Source organism: Phyllobates terribilis, unplaced genomic scaffold, assembly GCF_046119375.1.
Source record: "Phyllobates terribilis strain yellow unplaced genomic scaffold, ASM4611937v1 Scaffold_7__3_contigs__length_470593459, whole genome shotgun sequence".
Classification (NCBI taxonomy): Eukaryota; Metazoa; Chordata; class Amphibia; order Anura; family Dendrobatidae; genus Phyllobates; species Phyllobates terribilis.
In genome coordinates, this window is record NW_027362767.1 from 240880017 (window position 1) to 240900952 (window position 20936).

The 20936-nt window shown below is 44.3% G+C and overlaps 1 protein-coding gene across 1 annotated transcript in view; it reads right to left on the bottom strand.

Annotated features, from left to right (window-relative positions):
• PNCK (pregnancy up-regulated nonubiquitous CaM kinase) overlaps positions 1-20622 on the bottom strand; it is an 82591-nt gene extending 61969 nt beyond the window's left edge. The window contains exons 1-2 of the mRNA XM_073639940.1: positions 20426-20622; positions 4810-4912 (exon numbers count right to left, since the gene is read on the bottom strand). Of these exons, the coding sequence (XP_073496041.1) occupies positions 4810-4886 (77 nt within the window). The 5' untranslated portion in view covers positions 4887-4912; positions 20426-20622. The remainder of the gene's footprint in view (positions 1-4809; positions 4913-20425) is intronic.
• Positions 20623-20936: the final 314 nt, after the last annotated feature.

Consider the following 20936-nt stretch of genomic DNA (forward strand, 5'->3'; position numbering starts at 1 on the left):
TGAGGCCATACCCCTCCCGTTGGGGGTTATACCATCCACGCTGCACCATCCTTCCACCGGCCTCAGCGGTCTGCCCTGCAGCGGCAGCTCCATAGCTGCATTCAACGGGTGGCGTAGTCGTCCATCATCTACCGCTGATACAGCGCCACTTAGTCTGACTCCCTGGGCACGGACCGGGTCACCGCCACGAGACTACAACCCTCAACAGATCCGGCTCCGGGTAAGCTCCTGCATGCGCAACGCAGCGCGACACAGGCCCAGGGGCGCGTCATATGGGTCTGTGAAGCAGAGTGGTCTTCCTGTATGGGTCTGTGAAGAAGAGTGGGCTTCCTGTATGGGTCTGTGAAGCAGAGTGGTCTTCCTGTATGGGTCTGTGAAGAAGAGTGGGCTTCCTGTATGGGTCTGTGAAGCAGAGTGGTCTTCCTGTATAAGTGTGTGAGCAGAGTGGGCTTCCTGTATGGGTCTGTGAAGCAGAGTGGGCTTCCTGTATAAGTGTGTGAGCAGAGTGGGCTTCCTGCATGGGTCTGTGAGGCAGAGTGGGCTTCCTGTATAAGTGTGTGAGCAGAGTGGGCTTCCTGTATGGGTCTGTGAAGCAGAGTGGTCTTCCTGTATGGGTCTGTAGAGCTAAGTGGGTTTCCTGTATGGGTCTGTTGGTAGAGTGGGCTTCCTGTATGGGCCTGTGAAGCAGAGAGGGCTTCCTGTATGGGTCTGTGAAGAAGAGTGGGCTTCCTGTATGGGTCTGTGAAGCAGAGTGGTCTTCCTGTATGGGTCTGTGCAGAAGAGTGGGCTTCCTGTATGGGTCTGTGAAGCAGAGTGGTCTTCCTGTATGGGTCTGTGAAGAAGAGTGGGCTTCCTGTATGGGTCTGTGAAGCAGAGTGGTCTTCCTGTATGGGTCTGTGAAGAAGAGTGGGCTTCCTGTATGGGTCTGTGAAGAAGAGTGGGCTTCCTGTATGGGTCTGTGAGCAGAGTGGGCTTCCTGTGTGGGTCTATGAAGAAGAGTGGGCTTCCTCTATGGGTCTGTGAAGCAGAATGGGCTTCCTCTATGGGTCTGTGAAGCAGAGTGGTCTTCCTGTATGGGTTTGTTGGTAGAGTGGGCTTCCTGTATGGGTCTGTGAAGAATAGTGGGCTTCTTGTATGGGTCTTTGAAGAACTCTTCCATTCCTTCGTAGCTATCTTTTCGTTACTCTATAGGATGTTTGCTTGCTACATGACATGAGAGTAACAACCCGCAGTTACTAGATAAGTGTTGACTGTCTCTTCTGCTCTAATGAACTGGGATTTATAGCTGTACTTTATAACTTCCTGAGGGCTGCTGGTTGTCTCTTCAAATAATTCTACATAAAAATTCGGAATAGTTCGCCTTCAGCTGCAGCCTGTCTACCCCTCAACTGGTAAATGCAGTCGGAGAGATAAAGAGAAACGATGGAAATAACAAGAGACACGATAAAGGCTCTGTAGACATAAAGTGATGGACAACATGAGAGCGTGTGTGACAGCGCCGTGTGAAGTGAGCGAGCGGACTTCTCCCTGCTCCCGTCCCTCGCAGCATGTTCCAACCATTGTCATTCAGTCTTCGGGGCCCAAACATCCTCTAATTTCTCGTGTATCCCTTGTCCAGGACAAGAGACGTTCCCTCTGCACTAAACCATTCTTCTGAGCTGCACATTTTATATCCAGATACTGTAGACGGATATGAATCATGAGTAAATTGGAAAGTAACGGGAAATCTACAAATATTCTGGTGTTTGCAGTTATATGGCTGCTGGCTAGCCCTGGCCAGAAAAGTAACCAGACGCTCCTATGCGAAATCTGCAACAGCCCCCACCACCAAACTTCTGCACCATGAGCCATATATAATACAGGTGTCTTATGTGGGCAAGGGGCTATCGGGCACCCTATGGCACCAGGGCCTGGATGCTACCACTACTCCAGCACCCCCTATCATTACACCTCTGGCCATGGTATTCACAGGTCTGGAAAAGAGTCATGCCGGACACTTAATATGTAGCCTGATGACCAGAATACTAGCTGGTATTTTATTTTACCAAGTGCCAAAACTTTCTGCACTTAGATGCAAATCGTAAATCCAAAGATCAGGCCCTCGTTAAAAAGTCTACTTAATTTTCAGTCCAGTACATCCCCCCCTCTGCAATTCTTAGAAACCTTGATAAATGCTGCCGATCGTGGACTTAGGTCCTTACACCTCGGGCATTGAACATCGGGCTTTAGCTCCATCTGAACCCCTCCATCTTAGGATGCATGTTTAATTGAAAGGGAGTCTGTCACCCCCAAACATGCATTTTAAACAATTTGCTCAGTGATATATGGGACATACCCTCCCTATAAAAATCTCACCAGCACTGCACCTGAGAAAATAACTTAATTTGAATGTAAATGACGGAGCTTTGATGCACGATTATTTCGCATGTTGGGGTCTTCCCTTGCTTCTAATTGGCAGAGCTCGCTTACTAGAGCTCTCTGAACTCAGCCTACGTGTGTGTGCATGCACACTGACACTGCTAAAGCCTGGCCACATACGCACACAGTATCATTGCAGGCGTGCCCACAGTGGGCAGGCATCTTCTCCTTTATGGCTCCTCTCTGCTGACGCTGCTCACTATGCTACTGGGTGAACGGAATCCACAGATAAGAGCCAAGGATAAAAATGTGCCTGCCCATTGTCTGCGCACCCAAAATGACACTGCATGCGCGTGTGTGCGGGCATAGGCAGTGTCAGTGCGCATGCACACACATACGGGCTGAGTACAGGAAGCGCTTGCTCTTCCTCTCTTCAATCATAATCGGGGGATATCCCAAAAATGCATATTGAGGGGGCATAATGGTGCACCGAGATCATGTTCACGTCAAGGGTGCACCCAAGCCCCATCATTTGCAATTGAATTAAAATGTATTTTTGCAGATTTGCATAGGGGCTAAGTCCCTTTATCACTCTATAGCTTTTTAGAATGCATTTTGGGGTGACAGACTCCCTTTAACTATACTTAGCTTGCTTGGCCCTCATTGCAGACAATGCAGTTTTGGAAGGAGCCTGTTGCATCTGGACACCTTTGATCGATAGCCAAAACAGAAACACCCAGCTGTTATACAGTCCTGTTTCCTCGCATGCACTAGCTCTGAAGGAGGGAAAGGGGAGCGGAAAAATCTAGGTCCTACTGACGTCTATAGACATTGGGCAGCCTTGAGGGTTCACATACTTACAGTATATTCATGACTAATAAGCTTCTAGGTTGTTTTCCTATCTATTTCTCAATGTAGTGGCCACTTTGACAATGATAAATAGATGTAATTACTGGAGGAGAAACCAGATACGTCAACAGTTTTTGTTTTCGGGCAGCATTTTGATCGATATACGTTAGATGTCACCAATCACATGAGGAACAGTCGGTATTTATAGGCATCTTCAGATTCGGAGGACATTGATTACGGAAAGTGCTGCCAGTTAGCGCAGTTTTCATATGTACTGTATCATAATGAAACCCAATTATAAAAATGAATATTTCATAAGTCTAGGGAAGAAAAATAATTGAGGAGGGCGGTCGGAACTTAGAACCCTGGTCCAGCTTTTGCCCATAATACAAGCTGATGATGTTCTTTACCAGTGTTCCCCAACTCCGGTCCTCAAGAGACACCAGCAGGTCATGTTTTCAGGATTCCCTTAGTATTAACCAGGTGATGGAATTCTTGCCTGTCCGTGTGATGCAATTATCACCTGGGAAATACTAAGGAAATCCTGAAAACATGACTTGTTGGTGGCTCTTCAGAACTGGAGTTGGGGAACCCTGTTCTGTACCAAGAGTCAACTGTGGGTCTGTGATTTCCAGCAGCCACAAGTTGGGGACCACTGTCCAAGAACCTCCATTTATACCTGTCCACCATCCCCATGGTCACAACCATTAGACTTTAGGAAGAGACTAGCTGGCACTTAGTTATTTTATTTCTTACACTGTGTTCCAGGTAAATTAACTCCAAAGAATCCAATTCCAACACCCAGCGCCCCTACGTTTACATGGTGCACTTGCCGACCAGTCCATGTACACATGCCATCCAGTCAACCATCCATCCCTTTATCACACTATAACTTTTTAGAATGCATTTTGGTGGTGACAGACTCCCTTTAACTATGACTTAGGAAGAAACTTTCCATCCTGCAGTCACTTTCAAGGTGCATGCACCAAGGAACCAAGCTTCTTCTGGGGTCCAGCCTCCCATGTATGTGATGTCACTTATGACTAGTCCACGGCCACTGGTGGAGAGCCCTGCGAAACCGCCTCCTTTTTGACTGCATCTGCGGCTCAACGGCATTGTTGTAGCGTGATGCATGCATGATGTAGCACCAGGCTGGCTAATCGGAAGAGGGTCCGGGGATGCAGTCAGGAAGAAGGCGATTCTCAGGGCTCCTCCGGTCCAGCAGCCACGGAATACTGACCATGGTCCTGAAAATTGACAGGTTCATCTCTACTTGTAATAGTGACAGTGGGTCATCAAATGTCATCATCTGAGAAAATGTCTCAGCAATACAACAAATATGAATTTCAGGATATTGCCAAAACTTGAAAATGTTTTAAAAAAAAATACCACAATTTCTACAGATCTCACACAATGGACAATTCCTGTAAAAAAAAAGAAAGCAATCTCCTTCATCTTTCCTACTGTTGTTACAAGTATTCGTGCCATTTTTTTAAGACCATTGTTTGGCTCCTTCTCATATGTCTTAGTACAAAGAAGACACTTTGACTTAAAGATGCAATAAGGAGGAAGCCCAGTCTTGTAGAACTAAATGATACTCACGCTCCCAGCTTCTCCTTGATGTTGTACACCATATTGATGTCCTCAATTTTCTTTTTTCCATTTTTCCCGAGAGGCATGGCCGTAACTCAGTGTGACTGGAAACCTGCGTAAAGGAAATGACAAAGAGAGCTATCATCAGAAGGCAACCCTTTATTGCCTGGGTCTTGTAGGAGCAATAAACCTGCCTCTTACTTGCCTGAAAAGGAGTTGTCCCCAAGGGTGATATGGAGAATAAAGAGTAACCGGCATTGCATTTACTTATTTATTTTCCATAAGTCAATAAGAAACTTCGTAATGTATCTTATCAGAGAAATCTGCTTCTTTCTCCTCCTGGACTGATCCTTCATTCTCAAAATTTTCAATTCATGGTAAAATCTGCATTCAGTAAATACAGACTTTCCCATTACAGAGAAAGGAAATGACAGCTGGTGCTTATAAAGTTCTATGGAGAACTTGCAGCAGAATATCTGTGTCGGCCTCTATCTCCTCCCTCCTCCATAGAAGTTCAAAAGCACCAAATGTCATCTTCTATCTTAGTAATGGGAAAGTCTGTGTTCTCTGAATACAGAATTGAGAGTGAAGGGTCAGTCCAGGAGGAGAAAGAAGCGGATTATTCTGATATATATTACAAAGTTTCTTATTTTCATGTGTACTATTGATTTATGAAATAAAAATTAAAACGACGATTACTCTCTAAGTAGAAGTTAAAAGGCACAGAAAATTAATTACATGTTACTATATATATATATATATATATATATATATATATATATATATATATGCACCAACATATATATATAAACATATACATATGACTTGGACAGTACCAAATAAACCTTAAATGGGACCATTACTTGCCATAAATATGTAGTTTTTTTACCCGATGTAAATGCCGCTGTTCTCCTGAATCCGGAGATGTTTTTCTTTTGTTTCTGCTCCTCTCTGTTCCTGAGATATGGCCTTTTCTACCCTGTATATAAATCTAGTGTTGTTAGACAAGTGGGCATGGTCTTCAAATTTTCTTTGTTGCTGTCATCTTGAATATCCCACCCAGTTGGCTTAAAAGTCTAGATATTTATATATGGCCATATCTCAGGAATGGAGAGGCGCAGGAACAAAAGAAAAACATCGCCGGATCCAGGAGAACAGCGGCATTTACACCGGGTAAAAAAATTACATATTTATGGCAAGTGATGGGTCTTCTCCAAAAGACATAACATTTAAGGTCCATCTCATCTTCATAAACAATACAGTCATCATCCTATTGTTCTCTGGTATCAGCAATTTTACAGGTTACAGGCAGCAAATCAAGAAATAAAATCCTTGTCCCCATTCCTAAAAGAATACGATACCATCCATACGGAGCCCCACAATACACCAGCGACATCATAGAGAGAAATGTGCAGGAAACGTTTCCTGCTAAACTCTGGGAAAGAAATGGAAGATAACAGAGACGCTCCATATGGGAAAAACATGACCCTACCATATGCTGTTAATAAACTGATAACTTCCATATCCACGCTCTGTATATAGAAATATTTCCTTGGATTACCAGTATATAATGAGCCAATGACTTTAGGAAAGACACCGCCCGTAAGCCAGAGATCTTAGATGGCCATATAATAAACGACTTCTCGTTAACGGTCTGTACGCGTGGACATACTGAATGAGAAGACCACATGGAAAATCACCAATCGTATGATCACACCGATTGTGGTGGACCGCTGTAGCCGATCTGTCATATCAAAAATGTGAGCCTGAATTTTCAGTTTTGGTGCATTTCAGTCTCAGTGGCGAATCTTGAAGTGTGTGAGGCTATTGCGAAACCAGCACGAGGGCCACCAACTATTGGTCTTCTCATGTGGGTTAAAGTGGCCTTTTAGGAAGTCTTCATGGCTGGGGTGCAACTGCAACCACTAAATTAATCCTCCTGGTCAATCTGCTCTTTTTTTGGCAAAAGGGGTCCCTATCAGCCCCTACTACTAACTTTTCGTGTCTACCGCTCGAAGCTCTAGACAAGACTTCCAGTCCACTCAGTGCAAGCCGCTGTGTCAGTCTCAGCCTCAAACCCAGAGCTCCTGGCTCAGACTTATTTCACCATCTTAGGCTCCTCCATATAAATGGTCCCATTGTCTCCACATCAGAGAAGCCAACTTCCTGGCATAGGCCAACTCATTTTTTGGCTAAACCTCCTGTTTCTTATAGTGTCTATAATACCTTTATAGGCTTTTTGCAGCCTTTTGATTGGCCAGTGCCTAATTTGTAGCAGATTCCATAAGGATACACTTCAAAGGAAGTGACATGTACTTGTTAGGGTAAAAAAAAATCTAAAAAAAACTCCTCATTGCAACAACAAAATGGATTTGCCTTAGAACACATATGTCAAACTCTGGCCCGCAGGGTGAGAATATTTAGCCTGCGATGCCAGTCGGGCCGTTATTCTGTATGAAGGACTATGTGGGGCCCATTATACTGGAGGACTATGTGGGACCATTATACTATATGGAGGACTATGTGGGGTCCATTATACTGTATGGAGGACTATGTGGGGCCCATTGTTCTGTATGGAGGACTATGTGGGGCCCATCATACTGTATGGAGGACTATGTGGGGCCATTATACTGTATGGAGGACTATGTGGGACCATTATACTGTATGGAGGACTATGTGGGGCCCATTATACTGTATGGAGGACTATGTGGGACCATTATACTGTATGGAGGATTATGTGGGGAGCATTATACTGTATGGAGGACTATGTGGGGCCCATTGTTCTGTATGGAGGACTATGTGGTGGCCATTATACTGTATGGAGGACTATGTGGGGCCATTATTCTGTATGGAGGACTATGTGGGACCATTATACTATATGGAGGACTATGTGGGGCCCATTATACTGTATGGAGGACTATGTGGGGCCCATTGTTCTGTATGGAGGACTATGTGGGGCCCATCATTATGTATGGAGGACTATGTGGGGCCATTATACTGTATAGAGGACTATGTGGGGCCCATTGTTCTGTATGGAGGACTATGTGGGGCCCATCATTATGTATGGAGGACTATGTGGGGCCATTATACTGTATGGAGGACTATGTGGGGCCATTATACTGTATAGAGGACTATGTGGGGCCCATTGTTCTGTATGGAGGACTATGTGGGGCCCATCATTATGTATGGAGGACTATGTGGGGCCATTATTCTGTATGGAGGACTATGTGGGGCCATTATACTGTATGGAGGACTATGTGGGACCATTATACTGTATGGAGGATTATGTGGGGCCATTATACTGTATGGAGGACTATGTGGGGCCATTATACTGTATGGAGGACTATGTGGGGCCATTATACTGTATGGAGGACTATGTGGGGTCCATTATACTGTATGGAGGACTATGTGGGGCCATTATACTGTATGGAGGACTATGTGGGACCATTATACTGTATGGAGGATTATGTGGGGAGCATTATACTGTATGGAGGACTATGTGGGGCCCATTATACTGCATGGAGGATTATATGGAGCCATTATACTGTATGGAGGACTATGTGGGACCATTATACTGTATGGAGGACTATGTGGGACCATTATACTGTATGGAGGATTATGTGGGGAGCATTATACTGTATGGAGGACTATGTGGGGCCCATTATACTGTATGGAGGATTATATGGAGCCATTATACTGTATGGAGGACTATGTGGGGCCATTATACTGTATGGAGGACTATGTGTGGCCCATTATTCTGTATGGAGGATTATGTGGGGCCCATTATTCTGTATGGAGGACTATGTGGGGCCCATTATACTGTATGGAGCACTGTGTGGGGCCATTATACTGTATGGATGACTATGTGGGGCCCATTATACTGTATGGAGGACTATGTGGGGCCATTATACTGTATGGAGGACTATGTGGAGCCCATTATACTGTATGGAGGACTATGTGGGGCCATTATACTGTCTGGAGCTTGGTCCTCGACTTTGTCCAAGCTTTTAATTTTGTCCGTCTGTGTATTCTGAGTTTGACATCCCTGCTTTAGAAAGAGTCTTCCAACTGTTTTTGAGGAGGGTTTTGGAGAAGCTCCTTAAAGTGATAAAGTGGCCCCAATGTGGCCCAGCCTGATGCACAAACATAAGACATACTGTATACCACCATTTAATTATAAGATAAGATTGCAAAGGTAAGGCATAATTCATAAAATGCAACATAAGTACATAAAGTAAAAGTGCAAGACATTTTTTAGGCTCCTGGGCTAACCTCATACATTCATGTCTAACCAAAGAGGAATCTTACCAGAAACTATTCCTGGGCCAAGGATGAAGAACCACTAATTGGGACACACTTAGTCTGGTTATGTAACGAGCAGGACATCTCGCGTTTTGCTAAATGGTTATTAATATTTCAAACTATTAAAACACCATTTTGACAGGAACAAGAGCATCTGGAAAAATTAAATCTCCTGCTGCAAAGTGTATGTGATTTTCTCATGGCGGATGAACCAGCCGCTACAGAAGGGCAGCCGCTGGAGTTCATGTTCGCTAATAGACTGCGAGCAACCAGGGCTGGATTATAGGTGGGAAAGAGGGAAAATACCGTATGTCCTGCACCATCAAGGGGCCTTCAGTGGCCTGGTCAGGATTATTCATGACAGGGTCTAACTACCAATTTAGCTCCTAAGAAATCGCAAAAAAAATCAGTGAATTTTGTATATTGTAGTTCTATTCAGTTGCCGGAGAGTGGTACAAGTCCATCTGAACTTCACGTCCATCGGCTTATCAAAGGTCGTGGTTTCCTTCGTGTGGATCTCCATCCGTTTCTACACTACAACTCCCAGGCTTGGAAGTCTATTCTTGCAATATCTGTAGAGCCACTGTTCGAAGACCTCTCAAAGTGTGTTGAGTAGAAGTGTCACGCAAGGTGAGGGAAGGAATAAGTGTACAACAACGGGAAGAGGAGGAAGGAAGCCCAACAACTAGGGAAAGGGGGAGTGGAGACCCCTAGGCAGATCTAATATAATCCTGCTTACCCTACCATCCCTATATAGGTTTTGCACCTACCGCCGAGCAGGAACCTAAACCCTGAGTGTCCCTAGAGCTAGGCCCTAGATAGGGAGAGGTCTTGGTGAGCACTAGTCAAGCCCCACTACAAACTAAAGACAACTAGGTAAACAAACGGGATACACTTAGCTTGAGCAGACACCAGAGAGATAACGCCAACTGTCCTTCAAGGTCACCAAAGACGAGACTAGCCAACTGCCAGTACTCCAAGCCTGCACAGAGGTACATAGAACTATCACTGACGACTCTCTGGAGAAACTGAGTTTTTAACTACCAAGCAAGGGTGTGTCAATCAGCAGCAGAAGGTGGAGGTCGCTGCTGGGTCCTAAAGGGAGAAGAATATAACTATACTACAGAGATGAGATGATCAAGAAGGCTTCTGCAATGCCAAGTGCAGCGACCTTCTACAGCCGGATCCAGAGCGACCGTCTATCACACCTGACACAACCGTGACAAGAAGAGACCTTTCTAAATGTATTCCCACCGCCATTTAAAGAGGAGTTGTCACCAGGTCACAAATTGCCAGTTTTTGCTCTTATTGTATTCCCACTGTTCCCTTGAGTATTCTGGGGATTTTTTTTTTTTTTTTTCAAATCCGTCATACGGTTTCAGAGATATCGTCATTTTTATTTGGTGCTAATTTTTGTGGTCTTTACAAGTGGGCATGGCTCACAGGGTAATAATGCAGAGCAGCCCAAAGACACGCCCCTGAGGATCCTGTGAGCCAGGCTCCCTGTAAAGACCATAAAAATTAGCACTAAATAAAAAGGCCTATATCTCTGGGACCATATGGCTGATTTCCAAAGAACAAAAAAACAGAATACTCAGGGGAGCAGAGGGAATAAAATAAGAGCAAAAACTGGCCATTTTTGACCTCGCGAAAGATCCTCTGTATAAATAATCCCTTTCACTCGTTCCACTAATCTAAGAATTGTTAAATGATGGCTCCCCGGTAGACAGTTCAGCATCATTTTTTTACCAGACTACCTTAGTTCATACACTTTCATACTTGCCAACTATCACAGAAATTTCTGAGGCTCCTGGGCCAAAAATAGGGTGGGGTTTATGCAAACCCCACCCAAAAGTGGATGTTCCACTATGGTCTGGGGGCATTCCCATGAAAGGTGAGACATCCTCTGGAGCCAGTTTTAGGGGAGGGATTTAGAAATTTGTCCTAGGAGTCCTGGGGATCCCTGGGACAGTTAGCAAGTATGCATTTTTATAAAATCATCATGCAGACAACTCCTGTCAGTTTGCTCTATTATAGCATATGGACATCATAGCGGGGACTCCTTCACTCAGGATCTCCCTGTATAAATCAAAATGGAGAGTTGTACCGTATCAGTAGACTCCATCAGTCTTTGTAATTATCTGAATCGCTACCATGTAATACTACATTTCCCCTGTAATGGCTGCTGCATGAAAATATCCCAACAATCGGGCCTGGGTCCTGCTCTGCCCTCATTCACATTGAGGTCGTCTGACACAAGCTAAGGTTTTAATACTAGAGACAGGATAGGACCATCTCGATTGGGTCACCTTGTCGCGGTGGGATGGCTTTTAAGGTTTTTTTTTTATCAAAATAGTGTTAACTATGTCCCCTATGTTACTTACATTTACTATTACTATTTACTTATTTACTTACAACAGGGTATATGCTCATTTTGTTTTTTTGCTTGGGTTTTCTCAGGAAAAATACCCATCTGGCCACAGTTAAAATATGGACATAGGCTGATCAGCTAATCATCATTCTGAAAAGGGTTAATATTTCACAGGACAAAAAAGATGTTCTTTACTTTCCCTTCCATAAACTAATGAACAGGCAATCAATAATTATCTTTTGATTTCCCTTAAAGGGGTTGTACATGATTAGAAAAACATGGCTGCTTTCTCCCCATACCTGTCCATGAGTGTAGTAACTGAAAGTCAGCTTTATTAAAAGTAAATAGGACTAAGCTGCAATACCACACACAACCTGCAGACAGGAGTGGTGCTGTTTTGGGGACGAAGCAGTCATTTTCCTAAACCTGGACAACCCCTTTAATTATCTCAAATCGAGAATCATTATCAACTAAAGTGAGTACTGTAGTTGCAAATACAATGCACTACATGAACTGACACCCCGCCTGGAACCATAAGCAGAGATGTAGCAGAGGCGAATCTGGCACTGATCTCTATGTATGTAGGTCATCCTGGCTATATTGTAGAAAGGAAAGCTGTAGACACTCGTCTTCAGTCACTCAAGGAGCTTGTCTATAATTATGTAAGCTATGGGCAGAAATAATGAGTAATTAATGGTTACACTGCTCGCTATTACATTGCACCGTAATAAGTAGTGACAGGTTGGAAAGGCAGAGGCTGAGGACTGGTCAGATCCTCTCTAAGTGGCAAGTATATTTTTACTAATAGTACACAAAATAAGGACCTTCTTGTAGCCACCCTCCTTTTTTAGCTAATTCATGAAGGTCTCAAATTGGACACCCTCCCGGATACAATACAGAATAGAATCTGTTCTCATAACTGTGCTGTGATATTTCCTTCTACTATTCCTCCTGGAAAATTTGGAATAAATTGACAAATGGGTGTTACTAGTTGAGGGTGTATCCCTACAGAATCTGATATTGTCCAATCAGTGCTGTCGGTGTCAGACTATGCAGGGACACACCCACAAATGATAATACACAGTTGTCAATTTATTCATAATTTCTCAGGAGGAAAAACTGTGGGAAAGAATAATTGAGAATTATATGGCACGGGTGTGTCAGAAGTGACAGACAGTCGCCCTGCAGTTGGTTGCAGGAGATCTCTACGTTTGGCATTACAGACGCTTTCTTAAAGGCTGTCTCTCTAGGACCCAGCGGCTACCTTCCTCTGGCTAATTAACACCCTGGCCTGGGTGTATAAATACCTGCTGTCTGCTTGAGGGAGGTGCCGGCGATACTCACATTACCCCTTGTGAAGGCTCGGAGCAAGTACATTACTTCTTCCTCTCTGGAGCTTTGAGGATGGATGTTCATCTCTCTGAAGTCAACTAAAGCTAAGCTATCTTCCCTTGTTTGTTCCCCCTTGTTGTCTGTAGTGGTCAGCGGAAATCGACTAGCGCTCATCCCCCTCCCTTCCCTAGCCAGGGCCATACGCCAGGGAAAGACGGGGCGAGGTTCACGTGCGGTGATTGGTGAAGAGCTAATATAGGGATGTTAGTGGAGTCAGGGTGATATTAGATCAGCCTAGGAGGTCTCCACTCCCCCCTTTCCCTAGAGCCTGGGCCCCCTTTTCCCCCTTCACTTCGTGTTGCACTTAGTCTTTCCTACACCTTGCGTGACATTATAAGAAAAAATGTGCCAGAATGCCAGAATTATTTAATCCTGAATACAAGGATTTACAGAGCTGCCAGGGTAGCTGATGGATCGACTTTAACTCTGTGTAACTATATCGGAAAAACCGACAACTACTAAAACTTAAGATAAGATAAGTGATCCCATAGATTTCCAGGTCGGAGGTCCGGTATCCAGATTATTTCCCAACGCGTTTCCCCTTACTGATTCATCAGTGGTGCTGCTGGTGACAGCAGTGATCTCTCCTTTTACTGCTATACTCAGGTGTCCTTACAACAAAGTTGCGGTTATTGGATCCCTATATTCTGCCGTATATGTTAAGTCCCCTCTCCCTTTTGTATGTGCCACACTCAAATTCACGGTCGCGTCATATCCGGAGCTCCTGAAGTCACATCTGGGCGGTGAAACGCACGCTCCAGCTGTGAACCGCCACAGTACGCGTCGCTAGCGCCTGGCTACGTGTCATGTGTCAGGATATAGAACCCAGGTTATATGCGGATTTAGCAGTGACTGGAGAGATCCCTGCCGTCACCAGCAGCTCCCCTGATGAGTCAATAAGAGGAAACGCGTTGGGAGATAATCTGGATACAGTACCTCCGACATGGATAAGCGAAGGGCATGAATAGTGAGGCTCCTTGTCCACTGTACTAGGAGGAACTACGTGGAATCTTTCTTACCTCTGGAGATTTGGGCGAGAACTTTCCCTTTTTTTCTAATAAGGTAATTTAGTTATTTTATACCAGGGGTCTCAAACTCAGCTGAGCATATGGGCCGCACACGGAAAAACATTTAATTTGGGGGGCCGCATTATTTGCATGACAAAGTGACATTTTTAGTGATACCATTTTATTTTCTATACACCTTTTGAACTGCTCCTCATCTTGCAGACATGGTCTCCCATCCAAATCCCCCATATTGCAGACATGGTCTCCCATCCAGGTCCCCCATATTGCAGACATGGTCCCCCATATTGCAGACATGGTCCCCCATTCTGGTCCTTATCTTGCAGACATGTCCCCCATCCAGGTCCCCATGTTGCAAACATGTCCCCCATCCAGGTCCGCCCCACATACTGCGCACAGGGTCCCCGTCCCCCAATACTGCGCACAGGGTCCCTGTCCCCCCAATACTGCGCACATGGTCCCCGTCCCCCCAATACTGCGCACAGGGTCCCTGTCCCCCCAATAATGCTCACAGGGTCCCCGTCCCCCCATACTGCGCACAGGGTCCCCGCCCCCCCATACTGCGCACAGGGTCCCTGTCCCCCATACAGCGCTCAGGGTCCCCGTCCCCCATACTGCGCACAGGGTCCCCATCCCCCCATACTGCGCACAGGGTTCCCTTCCCCCCATACTGCGCACAGGGTCCACTTCCCCCCATACTGCGCTCAGGGTCCCCGTCCCCCATACAGCGCTCAGGGTCCCCGTCCCCCCATACTGCGCACAGGGTCCCCGTCCCCCATACTGTGCTCAGGGTCCCCGTCCCCCCCATACTGCGCACAGTGCCCCCCCCATACTGAGCACAGGTCCTGTGTGCTATATTTCACATGACAGATAAAAAAAAAAGATTCTCACCTGTCCTCCATTCCCTCGGCGTCCTTTCTGCACCTGTGGTCCGCAGGCACAGACCCCGTAACGATCGCGGCTCTCTCCAGCAGCCGCCGACATCAGCGCTGTAGTGCAATGTATTGCCGCGCAGAGACCGGCTCTCTGCACAGCAATACCAGTGCCAGCCACCGGCCTATCAGAGGCCAGCAGCTGACATCTGCGTCCCAGCGCAGCGGCGTATGACGTCACTGCCATGCGCAGATGTCAGCTGCTGGCCTCTGATTGGCCGGCGGCTGACACTGGTATTGCTGTGCAGAGAGCCGGTCTCTGCGCGGCAATACACTGCACTACAGCGCTGATGTCGGCGGCGGCTGGAGAGAGCCGCGATCGTTATGGGGTCTGTGCCTGCGGGCCGCAAGAAACAGCCGGAGGGGCCGCATGCGGCCCGCGGGCCGCGTGTTTGACACCCCTGTTTTATACCATCTAGCAAGTGTGTATAATCCTATGGGGATGAGTATAAATGAAATTGATAAATTTCATTTTATGTTTTAAATAACTAACACTGACACTAATTGTTGTGAAGACTAAATTCCCGGTTATTATCGTGCCGGTTTGGTATTGGGTGGCATGGAGATGAGTAGGATTCTGTTGAACCCCACCTTACAATCTATTGAATCGGATAGGTGCCACTGAGATCAACATCCTTGGCTGATTTTCCACCCGGATCTGACTGTGTCGGTAGAGGAGCACCTCGTGCTTTATATGTTCTTGTTTTGTGTTATTCAATTAATATTTTGTGCTTATTTTATATTTGACTTAATAAAGGTTATATTTTAATTACCCCACTAATGGCTATATCACTTGTTAATAAGAGGGTTTGTTCAAGGTATATACCCAGCTGTTTAATAAAAAATATGTATACTTTATAATAGATAGATAGATAGATAGATATGAGATAGATACATAGATAGTTCAGGGGTGAAAGCGAGAAATAAAACTGTTTCTCAAGGTAAATATAATATATAATGTATGCCTATCTATCTGTAGTATATATCATATATTAGTATACACCTATCTATATCTGCACTGTAGAATATAAAATATATTAGTATATATCTATCTATATCTACACTGTAATATATCCCATATATTACTATATACCTATCTATATCTACACTGTAATATATCCCATACATTAGTATACACCTATCTATATCTGTACTGTAGTATATATCATATATTAGTATATACCTATCTATATCTGCACTGTAGTATATACCATATATTGGTATACACCTATCTATATCTGCACTGTAGTATATACCATATATTAGTATACACCTATCTATATCTGCACTGTAGTATATATCATATATTAGTATACACCTATCTATATCTGCACTGTAGTATATCCCATACATTAGTATACACCTATCTATATCTGCACTGTAGTATATACCATATATTAGTATACACCTATCTATATCTGCACTGTAGTATATACCATATATTAGTATACACCTATCTATATCTGTACTGTAGTATATATCATATATTAGTATACACCTATCTATATCTGCACTGTAGTATATACCATATATTAGTATACACCTATCTATATCTGCACTGTAGTATATACCATATATTAGTATACACCTATCTATATCTGCACTGTAGTATATATCATATATTAGTATACACCTATCTATATCTGCACTGTAGTATATATCATATATTAGTATACACCTATCGATATCTGTACTGCAGTATATATCATATATACGTATACTTATCTGTATCAGTACTGTAGTATATATCATATATACGTATACTTATCTGTATCAGTACTGTAGTATATACCATATATTAGTATATACCTATACGCTGCTATAACATTCCTCCCTTCTAAAATATAAGAATCCCTTCTTCTCTGGGGATCTATAACTCCAGTTTTATCCCGGAGCGTGGGCTTTTCTCCCCGATATTCCTTTTTGTATCTGTCTTACTGTGATGGGGATCCTGGAAGCTGAGATATAGTGTTCTGTTTGTCAGGTTGTTCATTAAGAAGTAAGAAAAAACAGTGGAGAAACCTATTCTTGTCCTGGCAGAGCGACTATCTTCTATCTATAGGAAAAGGATATTCCAGGAGACCTTTAGGGTGGGGACCCTGCCATATAAGCCCCCAAATCTCAGCTCCCTGGACCCCTGTATAGTCAGACACAGGGAGAAGGAAGCTTTGTAAGATGCATGAAGATACTTAAGGTTTCAGATGATTTTAGGATGGATTACAACCCCTGACATCATGGTTGATTGACGATGGGGGTTGTGGACACATCTAATCAATTGTACTTTCCAGGAGACACCACAAAATTCAGCTGCCCACCTTGTGCCATTGCGTAAAGACACAGAGACTTATTTAGCCTGGCAAAGCCCAGGGTGCCACAGTCACTGGAAAACTACTCACATAGATATGTCTGGGGAGCGGCAGGTGAATATAGCCAGGAAGGGACCTCAATACTCAATTTTTGCCCTCAGGTGGACATAAAACTTCAACATCATTATTTTTATTTCAGCTGCACCAGGCATTTCAGAGTGCACCCCATTCCCGAAACGCATCACGTAACTGATGTTCGATACATCCATCTGCTGAAGTTCTATATCCACCTGAGAGCAAAACTTGGGCATCCAGTATTCACCTGCCATCCTTCCTATAAGTCTTTAGAATCATTGCACCAACTTCAGAGACCCCCGGCTGGTGCTGGAGACATGTACCAGAGCAGGTATAGGTCTAGAGTAGAATATATACCCTGGCACAACGTCACAGTCTAGAGTAGAATATATACCCTGGCACAACGTCACCGTCTAGAGTAGAATATATACCCTGGCACAACGTCACCATCTAGAGTAGAATATATACCCTGGCACAACTTCACCATCTGGAGTAGAATATATACCCTGGCACAACTTCACCACCTGGAGTAGAATATATACCCTGGCACAACTTCACCATCTAGAGTAGAATATATACCCTGGCACAACGTCACAGTCTAGAGTAGAATATATACCCTGACACAACGTCACAGTCTAGAGTAGAATATATACCCTGGCACAACGTCACCGTCTAGAGCAGAATATATACCCTGGCACAACGTCACCATCTAGAGTAGAATATATACCCTGGCACAACTTCACCATCTGGAGTAGAATATATACCCTGGCACAACTTCACCATCTGGAGTAGAATATATACCCTGGCACAACTTCACCACCTGGAGTAGAATATATACCCTGGCACAACTTCACCATCTAGAGTAGAATATATACCCTGGCACAACGTCACAGTCTAGAGTAGAATTTATACCCTGGCACAACGTCACCGTCTAGAGTAGAATATATACCCTGGCACAACGTCACCATCTAGAGTAGAATATATACCCTGGCACAACTTCACCATCTGGAGTAGAATATATACCCTGGCACAACTTCACCACTTGGAGTAGAATATATACCCTGGCACAACTTCACCATCTAGAGTAGAATATATACCCTGGCACAACTTCACCGTCTAGAGTAGAATATATACCCTGGCACAACGTCACCATCTAGAGTAGAATATATACCCTGGCACAACTTCACCATCTGGATAGAATATATACCCTGGCACAACTTCACCACCTGGAGTAGAATATATACCCTGGCACAACTTCACCATCTAGAGTAGAATATATACCCTGGCACAACTTCACCGTCTAGAGTAGAATATATACCCTGGCACAACGTCACCGTCTACAGCAGACTATATACCCTGGCACAACTTCACCGTCTAGAGTAGAATATATACCCTGGCACAACTTCACCGTCTAGAGTAGAATATATACCCTGGCACAACTTCACCGTCTAGAGTAGAATATATACCCTGGCACAACTTCACCGTCTAGAGTAGAATATATACCCTGGCACAACGTCACCGTCTACAGCAGACTATATACCCTGGCACAACTTCACCATCTAGAGTAGAATATATACCCTGGCACAACTTCATCGTCTACAGTAGACTATATACCCTGGCACAACTTCACCATCTAGAGTAGAATATATACCCTGGCACAACTTCATCGTCTACAGCAGACTATATACCCTGGCACAACTTCACCATCTAGAGTAGAATATATACCCTGGCACAATGTCACCATCTAGAGTAGAATATATACCCTGGCACAACTTCATCGTCTACAGTAGACTATATACCCTGGCAAACCTTCACCATCTAGAGTAGAATATATACCCTGGCACAACTTCACCGTCTACAGCAGACTATATACCCTGGCACAACTTCATCGTCTACAGTAGACTATATACCCTGGCAAACCTTCACCATCTAGAGTAGAATATATACCCTGGCACAATGTCACCATCTAGATTAGAGTATATACCCTGGCACAACTTCACTGTCTAGAGTAGAATATATACCCTGGCACAACTTCACCGTCTAGAGTAGAATATATACCCTGGCACAACTTCACCGTCTAGAGTAGAATATATACCCTGGCACAACTTCACCGTCTAGAGTAGAATATATACCCTGGCACAACTTCACCGTCTAGAGTAGAATATATACCCTGGCACAACTTCACCATCTAGAGTAGAATATATACCCTGGCACAACTTCACCATCTAGAGTAGAATATATACCCTGGCACAACTTCACCATCTGGAGTAGAATATATACCCTGGCACAACTTCACCGTCTACAGTAGAATATATACCCTGGCACAACTTCACCGTCTAGAGTAGAATATATACCCTGGCACAACTTCACCGTCTAGAGTAGAATATATACCCTGGCACAACTTCACCATCTAGAGTAGAATATATACCCTGGCACAACTTCACCGTCTAGAGTAGAATATATACCCTGGCACAACTTCACCATCTAGAGTAGAATATATACCCTGGCACAACTTCACCATCTAGAGTAGAATATATACCCTGGCACAACTTCACCATCTAGAGTAGAATATATACCCTGGCACAACTTCACCATCTAGAGTAGAATATATACCCTGGCACAACTTCACCGTCTAGAGTAGAATATATACCCTGGCACAACTTCACCGTCTACAGTAGAATATATACCCTGGCACAACTTCACCGTCTACAGTAGAATATATACCCTGGCACAACTTCACCGTCTAGAGTAGAATATATACCCTGGCACAACTTCACCATCTAGAGTAGAATATATACCCTGGCACAACGTCACCGTCTACAGTAGAATATATACCCTGGCACAACTTCACCATCTGGAGTAGAATATATACCCTGGCACAACTTCACCGTCTACAGTAGAATATATACCCTGGCACAACTTCACCGTCTAGAGTAGAATATATACCCTGGCACAACTTCACCGTCTACAGTAGAATATATACCCTGGCACAACTTCACCATCTGGAGTAGAATATATACCCTGGCACAACTTCACCGAAACAATGTCAGGAAGCAAACTGCAACAAGTCAGAAGCATTCCTGCTGTCATCGCTCATCCTGGAGCTGCAACATGGAAAAAAATGGGAAAAATCCACTAAAATTCATATCTGACTTAATCCGTAAAATAAGATTTTGGATTTTGTGTTGCCCTTTAAATCGTGCATGGGGAAGCGGCACTTACCTGGCGGTGATCAGTAGGGCATTAACCTCGTCTGCCGGGAGGTACGCTGCCCGTCTCTGGTGATGCAGAGCTGTGTGACTGTGTGAACATATTCCATGCTATTTAAAACATTCTCATCCCCTACAGTCCAGGCCAGCAAACTGTAGAGCTGGCTCTCATCTCCCTCTCTCCCTCCCTATCATCCATTCTCTCCACCCCTTTATCAACCATCTCCCTTAAAGGGGTCCATCCTTATAAGGACATTGCTGAAAAAAAAAAAAATGTCTCTGCAGCGTATTGGAATGTTATATCAGATACAGAAAGCATTGCCGCACTTGTATCTGTGAGCAAGAATACCTGGATTGCAGAAAAAAAGTGATATTCTGAGCTGGCAGAGAACAAAATGACCAATTCTGCTCAGCTGCAGTGACACACTAAGCTCTGCTACATCTGCATAATCAAAAGGGGGGACATGCGTCTCCGGCTCCGCCAGTGGGAAAGGCAGAATCAAGTCACTTTAATCCATCCTCCA